The 25,805-nt window shown below is 42.9% G+C and overlaps 1 protein-coding gene across 1 annotated transcript in view; it reads left to right on the top strand.

Moving 5' to 3' along the window:
* The first annotated feature begins 2,319 nt into the window (after positions 1-2,319).
* LOC120039320 (Na(+)/H(+) exchange regulatory cofactor NHE-RF1-like) overlaps positions 2,320-25,805 on the top strand; it is a 35,024-nt gene continuing 11,538 nt past the window's right edge. Inside the window, exon 1 of the mRNA XM_038984778.1 lies at positions 2,320-3,195. Coding sequence (XP_038840706.1) covers positions 2,689-3,195 — 507 coding nt within the window. The 5' untranslated portion in view covers positions 2,320-2,688. The remainder of the gene's footprint in view (positions 3,196-25,805) is intronic.

The raw sequence follows: 25,805 nt of genomic DNA, 5'->3' as shown, positions 1-25,805 counted from the left end.
TCCCAGTATAGAGAAGTAACAACTCTGCTGTGGTTTTGGGTCAGTGAGGTCCTTGCCGTTTTAGTGATGATGTAATAGAGCATTTCTCAAGGAGGGTCTAGGCCCCTTCCTTCCACATATATGTAACCGTTGTGAAATGGCTAGTTAGTTAGCGGTGGTGCGCGCTAATAGCTTTTCAATCTGTGACGTCACTTGCTCTGAGACCTTGAAGTAGTGGTTCCCCTTGCTCTGCAAGAGCCGTGGCCTTTGTGGAGCGATGGGTAACGATGCTTCGTGGGTGACTGTTGTTGATGTGTGCAGAGGGTCACTGATTCGCGCCCGGGTCGGGGTGAGGGGACGCCATAAAGTTAAACTGTTACATATAGGTTTGCATTTCTTCAGAATTGCAGGGTGGTGAGGTAGGCCTATTCAGAAGAGTTTCTGTCTGTCTGTCAGTGAGTGTGTGTTCTCACAGAGACAGACAGACATAGAGCGAGGGGGAGGGAGAGAGAAGGAGCAAATGCATATGTCTTCTCCTGAGCATAATATTTGTAATCTATAAGTATAAAACATATTTCAACATCAGGAATATGCAGTACAGTGGAGGCTGCTGATGGTAGGACGGCTCATAATAATGGCTGGAACTGAGCGAATAGAATGGCATCCAACACCTGGAAACCATCTGTTTGATGTTGTTGATACCGTACCACCAACCTCCTGTGATACAGTACCATCTGTTTGATGTTGTTGATACCGTACCACCAACCTCCTGTGATACAGTACCATCTGTTTGATGTTGTTGATACCGTACCACCAACCTCCTGTGATACAGTACCATCTGTTTGATGTTGTTGATACCGTACCACCAACCTCCTGTGATACAGTACCATATGTTTGATGTTGTTGATACCGTACCACCAACCTCCTGTGATACAGTACCATCTGTTTGATGTTGTTGATACCGTACCACCAACCTCCTGTGATACAGTACCATCTGTTTGATGTTGTTGATACCGTACCACCAACCTCCTGTGATACAGTACCATCTGTTTGATGTTGTTGATACGTACCACCAACCTCCTGTGATACAGTACCATCTGTTTGATGTTGTTGATACCGTACCACCAACCTCCTGTGATACAGTACCATCTGTTTGATGTTGTTGATACCGTACCACCAACCTCCTGTGATACAGTACCATCTGTTTGATGTTGTTGATACCGTACCACCAACCTCCTGTGATACAGTACCATCTGTTTGATGTTGTTGATACCGTACCACCAACCTCCTGTGATACAGTACCATCTGTTTGATGTTGTTGATACCGTACCACCAACCTCCTGTGATACAGTACCATCTGTTTGATGTTGTTGATACCGTACCACCAACCTCCTGTGATACAGTACCATCTGTTTGATGTTGTTGATACGTACCACCAACCTCCTGTGATACAGTACCATCTGTTTGATGTTGTTGATACCGTACCACCAACCTCCTGTGATACAGTACCATCTGTTTGATGTTGTTGATACCGTACCACCAACCTCCTGTGATACAGTACCATCTGTTTGATGTTGTTGATACCGTACCACCAACCTCCTGTGATACAGTACCATCTGTTTGATGTTGTTGATACCGTACCACCAACCTCCTGTGATACAGTACCATCTGTTTGATGTTGTTGATACCGTACCACCAACCTCCTGTGATACAGTACCATCTGTTTGATGTTGTTGATACGTACCACCAACCTCCTGTGATACAGTACCATCTGTTTGATGTTGTTGATACCGTACCACCAACCTCCTGTGATACAGTACCATCTGTTTGATGTTGTTGATACCGTACCACCAACCTCCTGTGATACAGTACCATCTGTTTGATGTTGTTGATACCGTACCACCAACCTCCTGTGATACAGTACCATATGTTTGATGTTGTTGATACCGTACCACCAACCTCCTGTGATACAGTACCATATGTTTGATGTTGTTGATACCGTACCACCAACCTCCTGTGATACAGTACCATCTGTTTGATGTTGTTGATACCGTACCACCAACCTCCTGTGATACAGTACCATATGTTTGATGTTGTTGATACCGTACCACCAACCTCCTGTGATACAGTACCATATGTTTACAGAAGGACCACATGCATTTGTCACAACATGGCAGCAGCGGCAATAATTTTTGCGCATACACTTGTCGATCATTACGGCCAATAGCATGCATGCCCCATTAATTTATGCGCCTCCCTCCTCCTGGGGTATTTGAGTAGTGATTGGTGTTACTATCTGTCTTCTCCACCTACGTCACTGACCTTTATAAAGTAGTCTACTGAGTTTAATTCAGTGTCAGATTAGAGAATAGAGTTTTGGAGAAAAGTCAACGCATACATATAGTTAGTAGCTCTTCAGGTTTTGGCGACACATCTCGGGTTGGCATACATCCCCTGTATGCACAAAGTTTAGGAGTTGCTTTGAAAGTGAGTTGCGACTGCGGGTGGCATCCAGTCACCACGGACGGCGCCTCATAAACAGACCGATTGGATGCCAGGCGCTCTTCCTTGAGAACGGTAGAGAGATTCCTGTTGACGGGTACCACTCGTGCTCAGCATCCCAAACTGAGTTTACTTGGCAACTTCCAGCTAGTGAACGATCATTCTCACAAGCAACGGGTTGAATTGGTGAAATAAATAGCAGAAACTATGCCCAGCAAAAGCGAAGATAATCGGCCAAGACTCTGCCTGCTGGAGAAAGGAGACAATGGTTATGGGTTCCATCTCCATGGTGAGAAGGGTAAGACCGGGCAGTTCATACGGCTTGTGGAGCCCGACAGTCCGTCTGAAACTTCTGGGATTCGCGCGGGGGACCGACTAGTGTTCGTGAACGGGGAGAACGTGGAGAGCGAGAGCCATCAACAGGTTGTGTCCCGGATAAGAGCCACGGTGGGCCAGCTCGAGCTCATTGTTGTCGACCAGGACACTGAGCAACTGTTGAAAAAACACAAGATGAAGTGTCTCAAAGAATATGTCACGGAGCGCATTCCTTTACCCAGCGACGACGAGTCAGAAAGCGAAGACGTTAAGGAGAACGGGACACCATGCGGGACACCGAGAGAATCCACACCCATCCCGGAAAATAACGGAGAGCTCCATGGCCACGTAGAGCTCCATAGCCATGTTGAGAAAAAGCTGAGCATCAACTCTGAGAAGGTGAGTGTGCCAAAGTGCAAAACCTGAATAATCAATGAAATTCTTATTTTGGGTCATTGATGTAGCCCGGTGGTCACAGTAAGCTATATTCTGCAAATATACACTACAGATTCAGTTACAGTTCGCGTAATAGTACCACTGACACTGTCCTAGGGATTTCAATTAAACGAATGAGATGTTTTTTTTTATTCATCCATTTATTCACCAGCAATGTAATTATATTATTTTAATTTTTCAGTCTCCTGTTGTATAAGTGCACTGTGAAAATAACAATGAATATGGTCAGCTGCAAAGCCCAATATTCCCACTCTCTTCATTGTAGCAGTTTGGGCAGAGATAGCAGGTTGTAGGCGAGTCAGTTGGCTGCACATTTGTTGTGGGTGGTGGTGGGGGGTATAGGGGGGGGGGGGGGGGGGGGGGGGGGGGGGTATAAGAGAGGAAGGACAAACAGCCTGTTTCAGCCTAGAGTTCAAGTTAATTTGACAGTGAAGCTGCACACCACACATTTGTGGGAAAGGGCAACGACATTGTTTGTGTTGTTGTTCTGAGGTTTGAAAAAGAACTGACACTTGACATTGGCGTTGAAGAGAAAGAATTTGAGGTTTACTGAAGCAGATATCTTTGAACACACCACATCGAACATATTTCTGGCGTCCTTATGTTTTCATGACTCGCAATGCAATGCACCCACAATTGAACACAAGAAACAAATGAAAATACAGTTCTTAGTCCTTGATTATGACCTACCGCTGTCTATGAAAACAAATGAAGAGTTTCATTCCAAAATGCTATATATCCATTTTCAGAAATGTTGGTAAAGTAGCTTTTATTGTTTAAATAACTTATGAAAGAGATTGGTGTGTTTTTTCACTATCTCATCATGTCACGAGGTTGTTCATTGACAGACGTGTATTTCAAAAAATCTATTCATTTCAGAGGGATAAATTAGCTTTACATTTTTTTTTTAGCAAAACGCTATATATCCGTGTCACTCTCAGAGAAATAAGTAGTTCTGCTAGGTTTTACACAGTGAAATTTAACAAATAACATTTTGTTTATTAAAGAACTGAACAAATTATACATTTGTGACATCAATATTTAATTGAGTTATTTTTATTATATGAGATCTGTATGTAAAACGTTTAGATTTGACATTTTATTCATCTTATCCAGAGCAACATACAGTTAGTGCAGTGCCTTCAGAAAGTATTCACACCCCTTGACTTATTCCACATTTGGTTGTTTTACAGCCTGCATTTAAAATTAATTTAGTTTAGATTTGTTGTCACTGGCTTATACACTTTACCCCATAATGTCAAAGTGGAATTATGTTTTCAGATTTTTTTTACAAATTAATAAAAAATTAAAAGCTGACATTTCTTGAGTCAGTAATTATTCTACACCTTTGTTATGACAAGCCTAAATAAGTTCAGGAGTAAACATTTGCTTAACAAATCACATAATAAGTTGCATGGACTCACTCTGTGTGCAATAATAGTGTTAAACATTATTTTAGAATTACTACCTCATCTCTGTACCCCACACATACAAGTACTGTAAGGTTCCTCAGTCGAGCAGTGAATTTCAACCACAAAGACCAGGGAGGTTTTCCAATGCATCGCAAAGAAGGGCACCTATTGGTAAAAAATGTAAAAGCAGACATTGAATATCCCTTTGAGCATTGTGAAGTTACAATGTTGAAGTTACATGTTGGATGGTGTATCAATACACCCAGTCACTACAACGATACAGGCATCCTTCCTAACTCAGTTGCCGGAAAAGGAATGAAACCCCTCAGGAGGGCAATGGTGACTTTAAAACAGGTACAGAGTTGAACGGCTGTGATAGGAGAAAACGGTGGATGGATCAGAAACATTGTAGTTACTCTACAATACTAACCTAACTGACAGAGTCAAAAGAAGAAACCCTGTACAGAATAACAATTTTCCAAAACATACATTCGGTTTGCAACAAGGCACTAAAGTAATACTGCAAAAAATTTGACAAAGTAACTTTTTGTCCTGAATACAAACTGTTATGTTTGGAGCAAATCCAATACGACACATTACTGTGTACCACTTTCCATATTTTCAAGCATAGTGGTGGCTGCATCATGTTATGGGTATGCTTGTAATCGTTAAGGACCAGGTAGTTTTTCAGGATAAAAAAAAGAAAGGGAATGGAGATAAGCACAGGCAAAATCCTGGAGGAAATGTAGTTCAGTCTGCTTTCCACCAGACACTGGGAGATTAATTCACATTTCAGCAGGACGATAACCTTATAGCACAAAGCCAAATCTACACTGGAATTGTTTACCAAGAAGACAGTGAATATTCCTGAGTGGCTTAAATCCTGAGTTACTTAAATCTGCTTGAAAATCTATGGCAAGACCTGACAATGGTTGTTTAGCAATGATCACCAATCATTGAGCTTGAAGAATTTTGAAAATAATGGGCCAATGCTGCACAATCCAGGTGTGGAAGGCTCTTAGAGAATTACCCAGAAAGACTGACAGCTGTAATCGCTGCCAAAGGTGATTCTAAAATAAATTGACTCAGTGGTTTGAATACTTATCTAATGAAGATATATTCTTGTTTTATTTTTCATATTTTCTTTGTACACATTTTAGGATTTTTCTTCCACTTTGACATTAGAGTATTTTGTGTAGATCGTTGACACAAAAAAAGACAATTCAATCAATTTTAATACCATTCTGTAACACAACAAAATGTGGAAAAAGTCAAGGGGTGTGAATACTTTCAGAAGGCTCTATATCACAGTCAAATACACAGTTTACAAACATTCCAACTAAACAATGGATATACAGTCGTGGCCAAAAGTTTTGAGAATGACACAAATATTAATTTTCACAAAGTCTGCTGCCTCAGTTTGTATGATGGCAATTTGCATATACTCCAGAATGTTATGAAGAGTGATCAGATGAATTGCAATTAATTGCAAAGTCCCTCTTTGCCATGCAAATGAACTGAATCCCCAAAAAACATGTCCACTGCATTTCAGCCCTGCCACAAAAGGACCAGCTGTCATCATGTCAGTGATTCTCTCGTTAACACAGGTGTGAGTGTTGACGAGGACAAGGCTGGAGATCACTCTGTCATGCTGATTGAGTTCGAATAACAGACTGGAAGCTTCAAAAGGAGGGTGGTGCTTGGAATCATTGTTCTTCCTCTGTCAAGCATGGTTACCTGCAAGGAAACACGTGCCGTCATCATTGCTTTGCACAAAAGGGCTTCACAGGCAAGGATATTGCTGCCAGTAAGATTGCACCTAAATCAACCATTTATCGGATCATCAAGAACTTCAAGGAGAGCGGTTCAATTGTTGTGAAGAAGGCTTCAGGGCGCCCAAGAAAGTCCAGCAAGCGACAGGACCGTCTCTTAAAGTTGATTCAGCTGCGGGATCGGGGCACCACCAGTACAGAGCTTGCTCAGGAATGGCAGCAGGCAGGTGTGAGTGCATCTGCACGCACAGGGAGGTGAAGAATTTTGGAGAATGGCCTGGTGTCAAGAAGGGCAGCAAAGAAGTCACTTCTCTCCAGGAAAAACATCAGGGACAGACTGATATTCTGCAAAAGGTACAGGGATTGGACTGCTGAGGACTGGGGTAAAGTCATTTTCTCTGATGAATCCCTTTTCCGATTGTTTGGGGCATCCGGAAAAAAGCATGTCCGGAGAAGACAAGGTGAGCGCTACCATCAGTCCTGTGTCATGCCAACAGTAAAGCATCCTGAGACCATTCATGTGTGGGGTTGCTTCTCAGCCAAGGGATTGGGCTCACACACAATTTTGCCTAAGAACACAGCCATGAATAAAGAATGGTACCAACACATCCTCCGAGAGCAACTTCTCCCTGTCACGTTCCTGACCTGTTTTCTGTTGTTTGGTATGTGTTTAATTGGTCAGGGCGTGAGTTTGGGTGGGTAGTCTATGTTATGTGTTTTCTATGTTGGGTTAATGGGTTGCCTGGTATGGCTCTCAATTAGAGGCAGGTGTTTGGCGTTTCCTCTGATTGAGAGTCATATTAAGGTAGGTTGTTTCACATTGTTTGTTGTGGGTGGTTGTCTTCCGTGTCAGTACATGTTACCACACGGGACTGTTTCGGTTTGTCTGTTCCTGTTCGTGTGTTCTTCGTTTCATGTAAGTTCGTAAGTTTAGGTCTGTTTAGTTCGTTTTGTTGTTTTGTAGTTTGTTAAAGTGTTGTCGTGTTTTTCCGTTTTGTTAATAAATATTATGTCGAATTCAAACGCTGCATTTTGGTTCAATCCCTGCTCCTCCTCTTCGGATGAAGAGGAGGAGGAACGCCGTTACACTCCCAACCATCCAGGAACAGTTTGGTGATGAACAATGCCTTTTCCAGCATGATGGAGCACCTTGCCATAAGGCAAAAGTGATAACTAAGTGGCTTGGGGAACAAAACATCGATATTCTGGGTCCATGGCCAGGAAACTCCCCAGACCTTAATCCCATTGAGAACTTGTGGTCAATCCTCAATAGGTGGGTGGACAAACAAAAACCCACAAGTTCTGACAAACTCCAAGCATTGATTATGCAAGAATGGGCTGCCATCAGTCAGGATGTGTCCCAGAAGTTAATTGACAGCATGCCAGGGCGGATTGCAGAGGTCTTGAAAAAGAAGGGTCAACACTGCAAATATTGACTCTTTGCATCAACTTCATGTAATTGTCAATAAAAGCCTTTGACACTTATGAAATGCTTGTAATTATAATTCAGTATTCCATAGTAACATCTGACAAAAATATCTAAAGACACTGAAGCAGCAAACTTTGTGGAAATTAATATTTGTGTCATTCTCAAAACTTTTGGCCATGACTGTATAGCGTTTTCTAAATAACACATTTGAATATTCTATATATTTAAAAAAATCTGAGAACAGTAATATTTTACACATACATGAAGGTACCAATAGGCAATCATTTCTAGTAAAAAAAAACACAACAAAAACACATACAAATTGTGGATAAATCAACTCTTCAAATGCTCCTCACATTGTTCAATATCTGTTTCTAACTTTATTTATTCTTTAAGGGACGACATTTAGTCTTCACGTCCTCTTAATATCCTCTAGCTAACACCATGCACATGACGTGGGTTCATTCAAACACTGAAGAAAAGAGGGGCACTCCAAAACATCTGTGCCCCCCGCCGTGTCCCGGATGTTTACCCCTGGGGCTCTCCCAGCCCCTCTCAGCCCCTCTCTCTGGTTCCTCTATTGCTGTGACGTAATAACCCAGACTTCTTCACTGACACTGCACTGTCTGTTTGGGTGTTTGTGTTCCAATGTGGAGTTCCGAGTGAATCTCACTGCTGAGTGATTTGCTACCATAACAGTCTAAACAACAGTCTCACTACCATACCCTGCAGTGCCCAGCCATGACCAGCCCACTCATGTGTTGGATAGGATGCAGCCAGCCAGACACATGTGCAGCATCTTATGGGCTGCTCGAGGGGCTCCTATACATCCTGCATATCCTGTGTATACTATGTGTACATGTACCGGATACAGTTGACATGTTTGTGACTTAAACTCCTCCAGCATTACCCTTCCAATAAAGCAGTTACCCCCTGTGCTCTCATTAAATTAATCAATATTAAGAGCAGAATTTCCAACAGGGTTTAATCTCTGAACTTGCAGGGATGGTAATGGGGGTCATCTAAGAAACCTTATGAGAACCCTGTTTCCCTCACCCTTAACTTCCATGTTTCATCCCAATATCCAAAAACACAGCAAATCCACCCCACCTATAGGCCCTGCTGTGTCCTGGCTGTGACTCTGTGTCTGCAGGGTAGTTAAATGCTGCGTCTGCCTCATCTCTTATCAGTGCTGTGTGTTAACACTACAAGGCAGAGGCCCAGTCAAGGGCCCGGTGACAGACATTACTGTGGAAGGTAGAGGACTTGTGCCACATAAAGGCACAGAAATACTGTTGTGCAATGTTGAACAATCTATCAGATCCCCTCAACAGCTGAACATGTTACAGTACATCAGACCACAATATCACATTAGTTAACTCTATAGACTAGAGCAATTGAAGCTCATGGAAACAATGTACTGTGTATTAATGTTCATGTAATGTATTACTGTAAATGACCCTCACTTGGAGAGCATCTACAGGTCCTGGAAAAGTACTCAAGCACCATAGAAAAACAGCCGCAGTTTTGTTGTTTGTCTTAGAAATACACACTGATTGTTCCTCTGTTTACTTTCAAACTCACCCAGATGGTCTAATGGAGTTGTGGTATTATAGTTAACACTGGTACGCACATCAGAAGGAAGTGTTCCATGAACAAACAAGCCCACTTCTGTACCGCTCATATTTCATTGGTTGAATTATAGTTTTCATATTGGACATTTAATGTTTCCCTGGTTTCTAGTGTGTTTGCTTGCTTTCTAAATGAAATAGTTAGAGAGAATACATTACTTGTCAGTTTAAAGGCCCAGTGCAGGCAAAAATGTGATTTTGATCTGTTTTAGATATATTTCCACACTATGAGGTTGGAATAATACTGTGTATTTGTGAAAATGATGATGATGCCCTTTTAGTGTAAGAGCTGTTTGAAAAGACCACCTGAAATGTCAGCCTGTTTTGGTGGGATGGAGTTTTGGCCTTCCTGGTGACAATACCAGATGGTAAATTAGTTAATATACCAATAAGAAAGAGAGGTCTAATCCTCTCTGTCAATAACAGCTAGATTTCAGATTTCAGCTGTTATTGACAGCATTCCGAGCAAAATGATTGCTTGTGAAATTGCTCTTTGCTAAGAAGCTATTTTTGTTTGTATTCAATTAAAATGGTTAAAAATAATCCCAGTAAGTTACTTCATTGTTACACAGAAATGATTTGATATTGAGATATAAACGGTGTCTTTGGACCTTTAAAGAAACTCAACCTACTGCTTTAATGCTTGAAGGTTGAGAAGATCATAAGTGGTAAGCCTATATATATGAACACTGGCAGTGACACAACTCAGGCTTAGACCATATTACTATGTTCCAGGAATTTTCTGCCTGCATCCTGTCCGGCATTCCTCTACCCTGGCCCATGCAGTCAGTGTGACATTACACACACACACACACACACACACACACACACACACACACACACACACACACACACACACACACACACACACACACACACACACACACACACACACACACACACACACACACACACACACACACACACACACGCACACACACATGGCCTGGGTGGTGCATGTTGGTTTAGCAGTCTCACTGACGTCTTTAGCAACTGCCTGTCCCTGTCTTTGAAGAAAAACAAAAGGGACCAAGAGGAACGCCCTCTTCGGAAACCAAGGAGGAGTTGCCTTGGTTACACTGATGTGGTGTGTGCTATCCATGTTGAGTGTTGGTCTGTGTGTGTGAGAGGCAAAGTGAGAAACAGGGGTGTGAAGCAATGGAGAGGAGGAAAGTAGAGATGGAACGTTTTGAATGCAATCAGGAATTGCAGTCTTCTCTGTTGTTAGAAACCAAGGACAGAGATAATCTTTCCAGCACTCTGAGTTTGATTGTCTATTCCTTCTCTGATAGCCATTTAAGTGGCCACTGCACACACAACAAGCCATTGGATTCAAAGGGCTTTCTCTGTTTTCCCTGCAGTAAAATGTAACTCCCATTGTAAAATGCAGTGGAGTGGGGAGGGATGCAGTAAACCAGCACACAAGTCACAACAGGTTATATTTTGGCTGCCCTTATTACACCGTTAATAGATTTAGGTGCCTCTTGTCATACTGGCTGGATCCTATGGGATCTGTCATTAAAGCCACTCTAAACATCTGATAAAATATGAAAATAAGGGTGTGATGCATGCCTTGAGTTGAGCCTCTAAGTTTATATTCTATCCACAGTATCTATCTTATCTGTTTGTGTTGTTATTGTTTTGTGTGCGTGATGCACCTAATTCCCTCCATTTGCTTTTGAGGAAAGCCCACATCAACTGAGAGGCTTTGGTCCATTGAGATTCCACTGGGAAACTGAGGAGGATGCCAGCCAGCCAGTCAGCTTGGTGTTTCTGGAGTCCTCATGAATGACTGCCTGGTTACATAAACCTGTTTTTAAAGGCAAATTACAGGAGAGAAAGAGTCCTCCGTGTGTCAGATGAAATCAACTGTGACTAGTAGGCAGAGAGTTGTGCTGTTCAGGGAGGGGCCGTTGTGTGTATTCCATGTCTTGGAGGAAGTCTGTAGAGAACAGTAGCATAGAGACTTTGCCTGGAGAGCAGCAACATGCAGACAGGCCTGTAGGCATATGCCAGTTGGCTGTCTGTCTGTTTCCACCAGGTTTCTACCAGATACCAAGCCTGTAATCTACTCATTCATATAAAAGCTGCTTATTAAAGAGCATTGGTCAACCACTGACACACCCACTGCCTCTAGGCTTTTTGGCCCTTGTGGTGTGCCATAGTGGGAGAGGCTTTTGTTATAGCAAAACATGGTTCCTCAGGCATAGGAATATCCCACTTTAGTGACTGTGTAGGAGGATTCTCTCTCTATATTGTTTTATCTCCCACAGAATGGAGTGCGTGGGTTGACAATGGCTTTAATTAAATGGTTTAATCTGGTGACCGAGGAGCGAGCAATTCGTAAAGATATTTGAAACCAGTGCTTTTCTTTAAGCATTCCTGGTGGATTATTTAGTGGGTTTGATTATTGACCTATAGTGGGTATTAGTTTATTTACTGGGTTAGAGTTATGTATTTCAGACCAAGTCTCTGGGTGTACCTCATCATGTTCAAGTTACGACACAAAGCCTGACATTATTTATGTCAGCTTTACCAACTATTCAACCAGACGCTGATGCCATACAATCAACAATGGCTGTTCAATAACATTGTCCTATGCCATTTAAAGAAAATATGTAAACTCTTCATGAACCTCTCTTATGACGGTAGGCCGTCATTGTAAAATAAGAATTTGTTCTTAACTGACTTGCCTGATTTTCTTAGGCTACTGTAGCCTAGTGGTTAGAGCGTTGGACTAGCAACCGAAAGGTTGCAAGATCGAATCCCCAAGCTGACAAGGTAAAAATCTGTCATTCTGCCCCTGAACAAGGCAGTTAACCCACTGTTCCTAGGCCGTCATTGAAAATAAGAATTTGTTCTTAACTGACTTGCCTAGTTAAATAAAAGGGAAAATAAAAATACATATTTTAGGAAACGGGCAGCCACACCTTAGTTTGTGACTCGCTCTTTAAATCTCATTAGCGTAGCTTGCTTCTGTGGGAATCTTTTCCTGGGGCCTTGGCCAGCACATAGACTCCAGAAAGTTTAGGCTGGTTTCCTGTCATTGTTGTTGGTGGAGGTAGAGAGAGTCAGACAGACCCCCTCCCCCTCTTCTGCTCTCTCCACAATGGGTTGCCTCTACTGGTCACAATGAAAACTCCTAGTCTGTATTACTGTCATTTCTCTACAATTACTACAGTCTACAGCCCTCAAACTCAACTCTGGACCTCAAGCCAGTTCCACAGATTTTTTTTCAATAGTTCTAATCAGAGACTGATTTAGACCTGGGACACCAGGTGTGTGCAAATAATGATCAGGTAGAACAGAAAACCAACAGGTTCCGGACCTCATAGGGTAAGAGTTGAGTACCCCTGGTCTACAGTATACACACAGTAAAGTGTTGTTCAAACTAATAGGATAGCTTGCTAGTGGATAACATGCTAACTAACGTGGGCTGTTTAAGTCAAAGTCAAACCTCTTACTGTAGTTGATGGCATTCCTTGTAACTTTGGTCAAATCTGGTAGACTAGAACAGTGTTAACTCCAGTCCTCCATTATCTCTAACAGTACACTTTTTTATTGTAGCCCAGACATGCACACCTGATTCAACTTGTCAACTAATCATCAAGCCCTCAATGAGTTGAGGTGAGTTTGTCTGGGGCTACAACAAAAATGTGTGCTGTTGGGGGTACTGGAGAACTACAGGATATCATTTATATAGCCCGATTACCCCATTGTTTTTGATGTGTGATCGCGTGTAGGGCGTCTGTCTTCATGTGTATTTGCTCAATCACGTGTGTGTATGTCTGTATGTGAATGTGTGTGTGTGTGAGAATGTTTGGGAGTCACCATTTCCTTCCCTCCTCTTTGTTGAGCAGTGTGTTCCAGAGGAAACGGTCAACATGACAAGACAGACAGGGTGGAGGTCTAAGCACAGGGTCACAGGATTCTTTGTGTTTCAATAGAAGGATCCATTTATTTGTGTACTGTGCAGTCAGTGTGTGTGTAGGTGTGTGTGTGTGTGTGTGTGTGTGTTGTGCCAACTTGTGTGTGGTGTCAACTTGTGTAAATACGTGTGTATTTGTTTATAGAGGGTAAGAATTCAGGAGGTTGTGAGTGTATTATGTAACTAACTCTGTCTTACACACCCCCTCTAGGCTCTACGGTCAGTCCTGTACATCTTTTCTCTCTAATAATGGTTTACTTGTATCATACAGACTCTGTGATTTTGGCCTTAGATCTACTGCACAAAATAGTAGCCTATAATTGTAGGCATCACATGGACAGAGATGTGTATTGGAAGTCCCTCACTGCAGGTCACTGGACTTCTGGCTCTGCTCAGTGTGTTCTGTCTCCAGTCTTGTCTGGGGCCCAGGGTGGAACTCTGGCCATACATTCACACCCACCATGGCCCTCTTCCTGAGACCCAGTGGCTTTGTCTGAGGAGCGGTGTGTGTGTGTGTGTGTGTGTGTGTGTGTGTGTGTGTGTGTGTGTGTGTGTGTGTGTGTGTGTGTGTGTGTGTGTGTGTGTGTGTGTGTGTGTGTGTGTGTGTGTGTGTGTGTGTGTGTGTGTGTGTGTGTGTGTGTGTGTGTGAGAGAGAGAGTGGATGGTAGAGGGTTTGTAGTGAAGTGAACGAGTGACTCTGGCCCAAAAGAGCAGCACCACCGTCTCTCCTACAGTTAGGGCCTCGACACAGGGCCAGGTCAGGATGGGGTGGAAGTGGACCCCACGAGGGGGAGGGGAACCCCCTGAGATGCAAGAGGGGAGAATGCTACAATGCCACATTCCATTTCTCATTCCATACCCCTCAGGATTCATAACCCCTCCTTCACAATGAGAGAAAGGGCTGCACCCTCCAAGGATAGGGGTGGGGGGGTGACACTCTGGTACCCTGAAATAGACTCTCCGTCACCTGCGCCCAGCGATGACACCACAGAGTAGGACCAGGACAGACTATACAACACATACAGGCAGAGGGTTTATAATGTGCGTGTTCTGTCTGAAAGGGATTCTATGGAGTTATGAAAGGCCAGGGGTATAATATATTCTACAGTCCTGTATGATGTTGGTTTCTGCAGTGTTGGTGAGCTTGGTTATGTTATCAAAGCTGACTACAGCCTGACAGCAAAGTGTGAGCAAATGTTTGTCACATGTTGACCATCCACAGCCTGAATGACGCCACACAGGATGTCACTATGTTCTCTTTCACTTATTTATCCCTCTCATCCTTTCCTAGCCCTTTTCCTCTCCCCTCTGAGCTAGCAGTATGATCTAATCTACATCATTGTCTCTGTCAATCTGTGCAGTGACAGGTTCTCTGGGGCTGGGCTCAGTTGGATGTGGGAGACATTTTGTGTGCCTGCAACACGTTGGGTGGAGGTCAGAGACAGGAAGCATGGCCTCACAGATAAACCATGTTGACTCCTCAGGCCTGGTGCCTGATAGGGTAGGACTAACACACTGATACTAACACACTGATAGAGAGCCATAGGGATGGAGGAGGAACAGCTGCTTTGGAAAGGTGTCCTGAGAAGAGACAGAACTAGAGATTTGAATGAAAAGGATGTCTGGGGATGCCGGGCACTTCAATGCCCAATCAGGACACACCCACCCATTCGTGTTAAAATATCAACATGGGCATCCCCCATAATTGTTGTGATTGACAATGGTCTACTATTTTTAGCGAACCCACTACGAGTGACTTGTAATTCGAACCCTTGGCAGAGCCATCCCATAGGTTCCCAGTCTGTTCCAACTTCAAATGCAGGTGGACAGTAGCAGTGGTGGAAAAAGTACCCAATTGTCATACTTGAGTAAAAGTTAAAATACCTTAATAGAAAATGACTCAAGTGAAAATGAAAGTCACCCAGTAAAATATTACTTGAATAAAAGTCTAAAAGTATTTGGTTTTAAGTATACTTAAGTATCAAAAGTAAATGTAATTGCTAAAATATACTTAAGTATCAAAAGTAAAAGTATGAATCATTTATAATTCCTTATATTAAGCAAACCAGACTTCACAATTTACACAATTTTTTTTTTACGGATAGCCAGAGGCACACGCAAACACTCAGACATAATTTACAAACAAAGCATTTGTGTTTAGTGAGTCTGCCAGATCAGAGGCAGTAGGGATGACCAGGGATGTTCTCTTGATAAGTGTGTGAGTTGGACATTTTTTTCTGTCCTGTAAAACATAAAAAAATAAAAAAGTACTTTTGGGTGTCAAGGAAAATGTATGGAGTAAAAAGTACATTATTTTCTTTAGGAATGTAGTGAAATAAAAGTTGTCAAAAATATAAATACCCCCCCAAAATACTAAAGTAATACTGTAAAGTATTTTTACTTAAGTACTTTACTTAAGTACTTTACACCACTGGACAGTAGAGTGCATTGTTCACCCCTGCCACACTGACTGAAAAACCAGGTTTACAACAGTGAGTTTGTCAGTCAGAAACTTATTAACTCTCTCCCCTATAGGGGTTTGAAAGGGTCACTAAACTAAGCTCTTGTCAAAATTACACATGACAGTCACGAGGCTAAGGATTTGTCCTATTCCACTGAGTAACCATGGAGTTTTTGACTTTGTCATCTCTGAGGTTATTCTTTCACCTGATCAAGGGGTGTTGTGCAGCTTTCTACCACTTATTAAAACCCCAGGAGTTAGAGGCCCTGTTTAAAAGTTGCTGTGATAGCAGGCGGTAGCAGTGGACTGACTGCATGACAGATCTATTGTATATAGAGGCCGGCTGAGTGCGTGCGGAATGCCTGGGTTGATGATTTGCGGGGCGCGTGGCAGAGGAGGGTGCCTAGACTTTGGACATTATCGATGGCACAAAATGCAGCCATGTGCAGCATGGAAAAGACACATTCTCTGTCCATTACAGCTGCAGTAGAATATCTCTTGTATGGCGTTATCATGAATGATAAACTGGGGGTTCAAACCCTGAATGCATCGGACCGTACACCAAGGGTATGACAGACAATGCAATAATTACGTTGGTAACCAGTTTTATAATAGCAATAAGGAACCTCAGGTTTTTGTGATATATTGCCTATATGCCACGACTAAGGGCTGTATCCAGGCACTCCACGTCGCATCGTGCTTAAGAACAGCCCGTAGCCATGGTATATTGGCCATATACCACACCCCCTCGGGCCTTACTGCTTAAGAATAACATGATTTAACATGAGTCTTTTCCCTGGATGTTGCCCTGTAGTTGAGTCACTCAGAGACCCTGGCATTGTGTAGTAATAATGACCCACGTTACCCGGCGACAGTATGATGATGTCCTGGTCAATACACAGTAGTTACACTTCAGTCCTCCACTGGCTTCACATGGGGAAATATTAACCAGGCATCTGGCAGAGTGGCAGCCGCTGGCATGGTGTATGAAGCTGTTTTCAAGCTGGTGAGGTGGTGACTTTGACAGCTGCCTTAGTGTTCCATTAGAAAGGCCCTCTGTGTCAAATAGGGTCAGGGGAAGAGAATGAGAGGATGGACGATGCAAATTGCCTGAGATCATTAACCTTTGAGATATTTTACTAGAGCTCATCATGGTGTTTTACAGCTCTCCACATCAGATCAGGTTTTTATGGGATGCCATCTCTGCTGTCAATCATTGACATAGGTGCTGAAGAGACAGTGAAGCTCTCTTGACAGGGGTTTAGTAAATAGTAAATATGGGTTAATATCAGGTAAGTATGAACTGAAAACGGCTACAAAATGGTGAAATAAGTGTTATTCTTTTTTGCCAGGCGTGATTTTGGTTGGTTTGTGCATCCCAGGTATAAACAAGGTCAGTCAGTTTTAGTGACAGTTCTTTGTCAGGAGTATGTTTGAGGTGTTGCAGCTGTGTGGTGCCAGTTAAACAGAAGCTGTAGTGATACTGTACCTTATCTGGCATATACTGCTTCCTGAGAGGGTAATATGTTATGGTGAACTGGGTTATATCATGCTCTGGGTGGGGGCTGTCAAATCTGTAACTTTCAGAAGAGATAGATTAAGAAAGAAGCATCGCCAGCAGCTGCAGATAGTTGAGTATATCAGGCTTAATGATGTGGGTTAACAGTTGTGTGTAGATAAACTGTACTCTTAGAAAAAAGGGTTCCGAAAGGGTTCTTCAGTTGTCCCCATAGGAGAACCCCTTTTGGTTCCAGGTAGAACCCTTTTGGGTTCCATGTAGAACCCTCTGTGGAAAGGGTTCTATGTGGAACCCAAAAGGGTTCTACCTGGAACTAAAAGGGTCTACCTAGTTACCAAAAAGGGTTATACAAAGGGTTCTCCAATGGGGACAGCCGAAGAACCCTTTTAGGGTCTAGATAGCACCTTTTTACAGGTTCGCTTGTTGGCGTGTGTATTGGTTTGTTAGCATGTTCAGGCTGGTTAGTTAGTGTGTGCAGTAGGCCTACAGTGGGTTTCTGGCCCTCAGTAGAGTGTATGCAGACAAAATTCACATTCTACAGCACAACAGCAGAGTCATGTCTTATTAATTGTAAATCTAACAATGACTCAATAATCCATGCCTTCTGGGAATGCTATACATCTGGAAGTTATGGGCGGAGTTAAAAAGTTGACCTTCATAAGTATTACCATGTAAATTTACTTTTAATCCGTCTGTCTTCATATTTCAAGACATTGCATATGGGGGTGTAGTGAGATATCCAATGGGTTGGACAATTCTCTTCTCATCTTGAAAAAATGTATATACTTAAAAACTGGAAATCAACCAATCCTCCATCGTTAAAACAATGGAAAGGTCAATTGCTTTATTATCTAAATGTTGAAAGTGCGTGGGTGACGAAGAGAAACAAGATGGTGCAGTTTGAGGCCATGAGAGGGATGCTGGAGAAGGGGGTGTGAGCAGGTGGGTCTGGGTAGGTGTGATGTCGTTGATGTTTGTTTATGTTTCGTATTCTTAAAAAATGATATAATAATCATACACATTTTTTGAGTGTAGGCAAACGGAGAGAAGAAGTGTGTCTCGGCTTGAGGTTAGATGCAATTGAAAGCCCGGTACGTAGCAGGAAGGAAGAAATGGGCTGAAGCAGAGGATGCTAAGTCTCATTCTCTCCAATGACCTACCTGCTTCAAAGGTCCCCTTCCTAGACTTGGACTGGATGACGATGACATGATGGCTGTTCTATTTTTGCATCAGGCCATAGTAAAACATCTGGCACAATTGGCAGTCAGGGAAAGCCTGGTTTTGAATTATGACTCAAATGCTTTTAGTCAGTTTCAAGTAAGACCCCAAGGTTTGTTAATGTGTTCGTTCATACTGAAAGTGTTCCACTTGTTCATATGAAACTAGGGCTTCTGGTTGAGCCCACGTGTCAACAGTCGTCGGCCACAGATGATGGTGATCACAATATTTTTTCTTCCCTAAAAAGAAGATAGAAATGGTTCTTGGTAAGGTACTGCTTCTCCTCCCTCCTGTCACCTCCATATAGTGAGTTAGTGAGTCCCTCCATGAGAATGACAGAGGACTTTTCCCATTATGGCGTCTGTGAGCGCACTGGCAGCCCCATTGACGCCATCTCCATTTTGAAGTAGTCAGTTTTCTTTTTCTACTATTTCAATGAGTTGGTAAACAAACTGAAAGGTTACATACTGCAGCTGGAGTGTGTTGTCTGAACAGGTATAAAGCCAAGGTTGGTGATTTACTGTCACTTGCAGTTATGGAATGTTTGCTCAGGTCCCACCTGATGACCTGGATGGAATTATGTGATCCTTCCTTAACTTCAAAATGGTGAAAGTCCTCAATGGCGCTGCCCTTGCGAAAGGGGCTTTCCGGGCACTAGAGTCCTCTATCATTCTCCCTGGTGACAGCCAATGACCTGTCAGAACAGCTCCGACCACTGACTTACTGTAAGTCACAGCTTTAGAAAGGGATGAGCCTCTGTACGCCTGTGTGCCTCTAAATCCTCGTAGCTGTAAAACAGTGCTGTCACATTTGCTTGATGGTTTCGGTAACCAGCATGTAGAATTACCCATTAGACACCATCGCTAATTTACACTGGAAGCGTAGTCAAACCAATTCATTATTGTCAGTCAAGGTGTGGGCAGGATGGAAAAAGGCTTTTTGTTTTTTCTACGTCTTCTGTGTGGTAGATGTGAGTGCTGTAACCAGTGGGACTGCAGGTGTAGGGGTGTGTATCTGTATTGTGTATTTATTTCTCTTGCATGTGAGGAAGTTGACTACAGAGGGAAGAGTATGCTTCAGGAAAGAAGTAGCAGTTCCTGTGCTGCGTACTTCCCCTCATGATAGAAAAGTTTGTGTCATCTTCATCCAGTGAATGTGTTCAGCTAGGAACCCATTCTCTTCCACTCACTGTATGTCAAATCTATGCCTAAGCATTTAAAATAGTCCACAAAGCACAATACTTTCTCTGGCTTTGAAAATGCTTACTAGTATGGTTATTTCTGATGATTCAGGATATGCAAAACCTTGTCATTTATTCACATAAATGTTAATACTAACTGTGTTGTAACTGTTGTCCCAGTTACTCTCCCTGTATTAACTGTTATTCATGAGGTGTTGCTTCTCAGTTGACTGGAGATATGAGGTTCCTGTGTGGGACCCCAGACCCCAGAGATTATGCCTGTTAGAAACCTCCTCATATAGAAGTCAACACAAGGTGATGTAGATATGTAGGTGTGGGGGATAGAGATGAGAGCATGGATATTCCTGAGAGGTCACTGAACTCAACGTGTTTGGAGCACAAAGTGCCCATATGTGAGAGCTCTGGGAGCTTTAAAGGAACATGTTGTTTAAGGTAAAGGCTTAGAAACAACTATTCAGGAGTTGTAGCACACGGTATTCCTATTTACAGTATATAATTACCACAGGAATTGTTCATTTCCTAAAACAAGATAGAGCTTAATATGCTTAATATGATGTAATGAATTGAATTGAATGTTAACTATGTAATAGTTGGTCACCGTAATCTTCCCCCACCTGAGTGGTTACCATGACCAAACCCTTTACTTTTGGAATTTGGAACCAGTAACTGCCTTTCCCGAGTTGGACGTACTTTCCAGCGTTCTTCTCCCACATTCTCCAAATATTATGTCTTGATGGAGAGAACTAGGTTCTGGGAACCATTCAAAACAAAATAAAGAGTGAAAAGATTAGAGAAATATTTCTGACCTGAGACTGAACTCAGGTCACGGCTAAGCTTATCTAAAACAAATATTGGTTTCATGTGGGAGACTTTTATAATAGAGAGGCAGACAGACAGTCACCCTAATTTTTCCAATAGCACACCATGGCATTTGCTATGGGTATTCCCTATATTCTGTCAAAGCTGGGTTGTGTTTTCTCCCGTTTAGTGCCTAATGAATGTGACGCAAGCTATTGTGCAGGAGGGGTGACTGTAAAACTGTCTGTTTGGGCTGACTGTTTTAAAAGCTGACCACTGCAGGTGACTGTTATTCTTATGGTATCTTCTATGCGTTACTCCCTTCCTGCAGTGGAGAGGTTGAATGTGCACACACACACACACACACACACACACACACACACACACACACACACACACACACACACACACACACACACACACACACACACACACACACACACACACACACACACACACACACACACACACACACACACACACACACACACACACACACACAGGACATGCAGTAGGAGTGAAGCACGGTTTCCTCCTCAGGAGAAGGCCCTGGTTTGTGTGTGTGCAGCAGATTCCACAGATTCCGTGCGCTCCCGGAGATTCTTCCCTGCTCCCGACACAAACTGTCTTCTGTTATCCCAGCCACCCTGCCATGGTCCCTTTCTGTTGGTTGGCAGGGACGCTCAACGTTGGCCAGTTGACCTTATCCTTCCTGGCTGTGTTCCGCTGTGACTGTCTGTTATTAAAGCTGCAATATGTAACTTTTTGGGAGACCTGTCCAAATGCACATAGAAATGATAGCTATAGATCTGTCATTCTCATTGAAAGCAAGTCTAAGAAGCGGTAGATTCTATTTCTATGCTTCCTGTTCTTACATTTTATTTTTGGGTCTTTTACTTTCGGTTTTGTACACCAGCTTCAAATAGTTAAAATACTATATTTTTGGTTATTTAAAATATATTTCACCGCGGTTTCGATGGTACAATGATTTTCTACACTATACTTGCTTGTTTTGTTATATTGACTGACATTAGGACTAGCTATTAGAATTTTAGCAACCAGGAAATGACGGAGCAATTTCTGCAAAATCCACCTTAAGAGGAATAGCACTCCAATTGGACTAAAACAGATCTGTCCTTGTCAGACACTGTGCTTAGTGCTCGTCTGTAAAATGTGTGGTAAGACTTGTGCAGTGGACAGTCAATGGGATCTACATACCAGAAGGACATCATCAAGCCATGCTGTATTTTTCTTATCTACCATGACCTTCCATGACCCCGTGTTTCAAGCCTTCAATTTGTAGGACGCAGTTGCACCCTCAGTCGCTCTTCTTCATTTTTATTTATTTATTTATTTATTTTATTTTTTAATTTTATCCCCTTTTCTCCCCAATTTTCGTGGTATCCAATCGCTAGTAATTACTATCTTGTCTCATCGCTACAACTCCCGTACGGGCTCGGGAGAGACGAAGGTCGAAAGCCACGCGTCCTCCAAAGCACAACCCAACCAAGCCGCACTGCTTCTTAACACAGCGCGCCTCCAACCCGGAAGCCAGCCGCACCAATGTGTCGGAGGAAACACCGTGCACCTGGCCCCCTTGGTTAGCACGCACTGCCCCCGGCCCGCCACAGGAGTCGCTGGAGCGCGATGAGACAAGGATATCCCTACCGGCCAAACCCTCCCTAACCCGGACGACGCTAGCCCAATTGTGCGTCGCCCCACGGACCTCCCGGTCGCGGCCGGCTGCGACAGAGCCTGGGCGCGAACCCAGAGACTCTAGTGGCGCAGCTAGCACTGCGATGCAGTGCCCTAGACCACTGCGCCACCCGGGAGGCGCTCTTCTTCATTTTGAAGGGAAAATCATTTGTGGTGTACAGTTTGCAGTTTGCGTTTAATTATGTAGCAAAACAGAGATTTCATACCAAAAAAAAAAAACAGGAAGCAGAGAAGCCACTGTAACCAGCTTTTTCAGTTTAACCAGGACTTTGGCCTTCGGGTATAGAGGGAACACACCAAGAATTACTCAGGGAGAATTAAGTTCCAATTAATGTGTTTTCCTGCATACTTTCCCATTTTGTCTTCTTTCCTCTACTTTCCCTCTAAATATACTTGTTTGATCCTTATTAAAGTATTTATTATTTATTATCTTAATTTATTATATAAATATGTTGTGACAGTTGATTTTGATTTACTCACAGTTTGGAATGTATATTTTATATGGAGGTCTGGTATGAAGAACATGGAGGAGAATCAGACCAGATTAACATGTAAGATGGTTGTCAGTTTCATCAGATGCAGAGGTACTCAACTTAAGTCTGATTGGCAGGATCAGTGTTTGGCACACTCCTGTTGCTCCCTATCCTCCTAGCCATGTTCAACTCTGTTCCTCCGACTAGAACCTCCTACAGAGACATGGAATGAATTCAGGGGGCAGTTGAGCCTCATTGAAGCTCTGGCCAGCCCCAGCATTATTGATGTTGTCTCAGAGAGGATCAGTATTTGTCTTTGACAGCAAGAATGGTCTACTGAACAGTCTAGTCTCTTTATGATAGACTAGTTAGCTCTCAAGCTGTTGCATCTTGAGATGGCTGAGGGACCGTATGGGTTGTGGGGGAGGGGCTTTGCCTGGGCCCTTCCTGAAAGCGGGAAGCAGGTGGAGTCTTCAGGAAACCTGTCTTTTCCTGGACCTCTACTCCACAGAAGGAGAGGCTGTGTCTCGTTGGAAGGGGGAAGGCTTTGTGTGCGAATCCTTAAACAAAAGCCTTCTTCCGTTCTAAGTCTCGGTGACGACAGCACTCCACCCAGCAGCCTGCCCCTGCCCCCTTTTTTTTTACTCACTGATTGGACTGGCTAATACAGCACTCTACTCCTCCTTAAGACTGCAATCAACTTACATAAGATAAAGGCTATTGGTCATTCATGACTGCTCCGCTTTGATGTAGTGTGTGTGTGTGTGTGTGTGTGTGTGTGTGTGTGTGTGTGTGTGTGTGTGTGTGTGTGTGTGTGTGTGTGTGTGTGTGTGTGTGTGTGTGTGTGTGTGTGTGTGTGTGTGTGTGTGTGTGTGTGTGTGATTGGCTGATGGATTCTAGAATCTCTATTATACAGTTGAAGTCGGAAGTTTACATACACTTAGGTTGGAGTCATTAAAACTCGTTTTTTAAACACTCCACAAATTTCTTGTTAACAAACTATAGTTTTGGCAAGTCGGTTAGGACATCTACTTTGTGCTTGACACAAGTCATTTTTCCAACAATTGTTTTTAGGCAGATTATTTCTCTTATAATTCACTGTATCACAATTCCAGTGGGTCAGAAGTTCACGTAAACTAAGTTGACTGTGCCTTTAAACAGCTTGGAAAATTCCAGAAAATTATGTCATGGCTTTAGAAGCTTCTGATAAGCTAATTGACATCATTTGAGTCAATTGGAGGTGTACCTGTGGATGTATTTCAAAGCCTACCTTCAAACTCAGTGCCTCTTTGCTTGACATCATGGGAATTTCTAAAGAAATCAGCCAAGACCTCAGAAAGAAAATTGTAGACCTCCACAAGTCTGGTTCATCCTTGGGAGCAATTTCCAAAATGCCTGAAGGTACCACGTTCATCTGTACAAACAATAGTATGCAAGTATAAACACCATGGGACCACGCAGCCGTCATACTTCTCAGGAAGGAGACGCGTTCTGTCTCCTAGAGATGAACGTACTTTGGTGCGAAAAGTGCAAATCAATCCCAGAATAACAGCAAAGGACTTTGTGAAGATGCTGGAGGAAACAGGTACAACAGTATCTATATCCACAGTAAAACGAGTCCTATATCGACATAACCTGAAAGTCCGCACAGCAAGGAAGAAGCCACTGCTCCAAAACCGCCATAAAAAAAGCCAGATTACGGTTTGCAACTGCACATGGGGACAAAGATCGTACTTTTTGGAGAACTGTCCTCTGGTCTGATGAAACAAAAATAGTACTGTTTGGTCATAATGACCATCGTTATGTTTGGAGGTTAAAAGGGGGAGGCTTGCAAGCCGAGGAACACCATCCCAACCGTGAAGCACGGGGGTGGCAGCATCATGTTGTGGGGGTGCTTTGCTGCAGGAGGGACTGGTGCACTTCACAAAATAGATGGCATCATGAGGAAGTAAAAATCTGTGGATATTGAAGCAACATCTCAAGACATCAGTCAGGAAGTTAAAGCTTGGTCGCAAATGGGACTTCCAAATGGACAATGACCCCAAGCATACTTCCAAAGTTGTGGCAAAATGGCTTAAGGACAACAAAGTCAAGGTATTGGAGTGGCCATCACAAAGCCCTGACCTCTATCCTATAGAAAATTTGTGGGCAGAACTGAAAAAGTGTGTGCGAGCAAGGAGGCCTACAAACCTGACTCAGTTACAGCAGCTCTGTCAGGAGGAATGGGCCAAAATTTACCCAACTTATTGTGGGAAGCAAGTTAAACAATTTAAAGGCAATGCTACCAAATACTATTTGAGTGTATGTACACTTCTGACCCACTGGGAATGTGATGAAAGAAATAAAAGCTGAAATAAATAATTCTCTCTACTATTATTCTGACATTTCACATTCTTAAAATAAAGTGGTGATCCTAACTGACCTAAGACAGGGAATGTTTACTCGGATTAAAGGTCAGGAATTGTGAAAAACTGAGTTTAAATGTATTTGGCTAAGGTGTATGTAAACTTCCGACTTCAACTGTAGGTGTCAATCAAAGTCTCTTCAAAAGTGTATTTGGAAAAACTGATTACGTCAATAATCATATTGGCCAATAGGGGGAGTATGGGGTTGTTGGGTCAGAGAGACATTGATTATGATTGTGTCATTTGTTTGGCTCCTGTTCTATATCTGTGCTGTATTTAATGCCGCACCTACATTTGAACATACCCTGAGGCTTTGTAAAACTCTGTAAAAGGTCCCCTTACTAAAAAAAGACACTACTTGTGTTCTCTTACCGACGGATGGGAGTAGCTGGACTTGGTCGAGTTTTTTCCTGGATGACAATACAGTGCTATGTCTTCCTGTCATCTCAGAGAGGCAGTAGGACAGGGTTCACCTCCCAGCCTGCTATTGTCCTGCCCTGGGCTCACTGGGCTGACTGGGCTCACACAACACAGGGGCCTGGCCCTCAGGAACTGGCCCTTCCTCAGGCCGGGGTAGTGGCTCCATGCCT

Source organism: Salvelinus namaycush, chromosome 3 (assembly GCF_016432855.1).
Source record: "Salvelinus namaycush isolate Seneca chromosome 3, SaNama_1.0, whole genome shotgun sequence".
Classification (NCBI taxonomy): Eukaryota; Metazoa; Chordata; class Actinopteri; order Salmoniformes; family Salmonidae; genus Salvelinus; species Salvelinus namaycush.
Note: the sequence above shows the minus strand (reverse complement) of the source record. Positions and strands in the feature narration are given on the sequence as shown.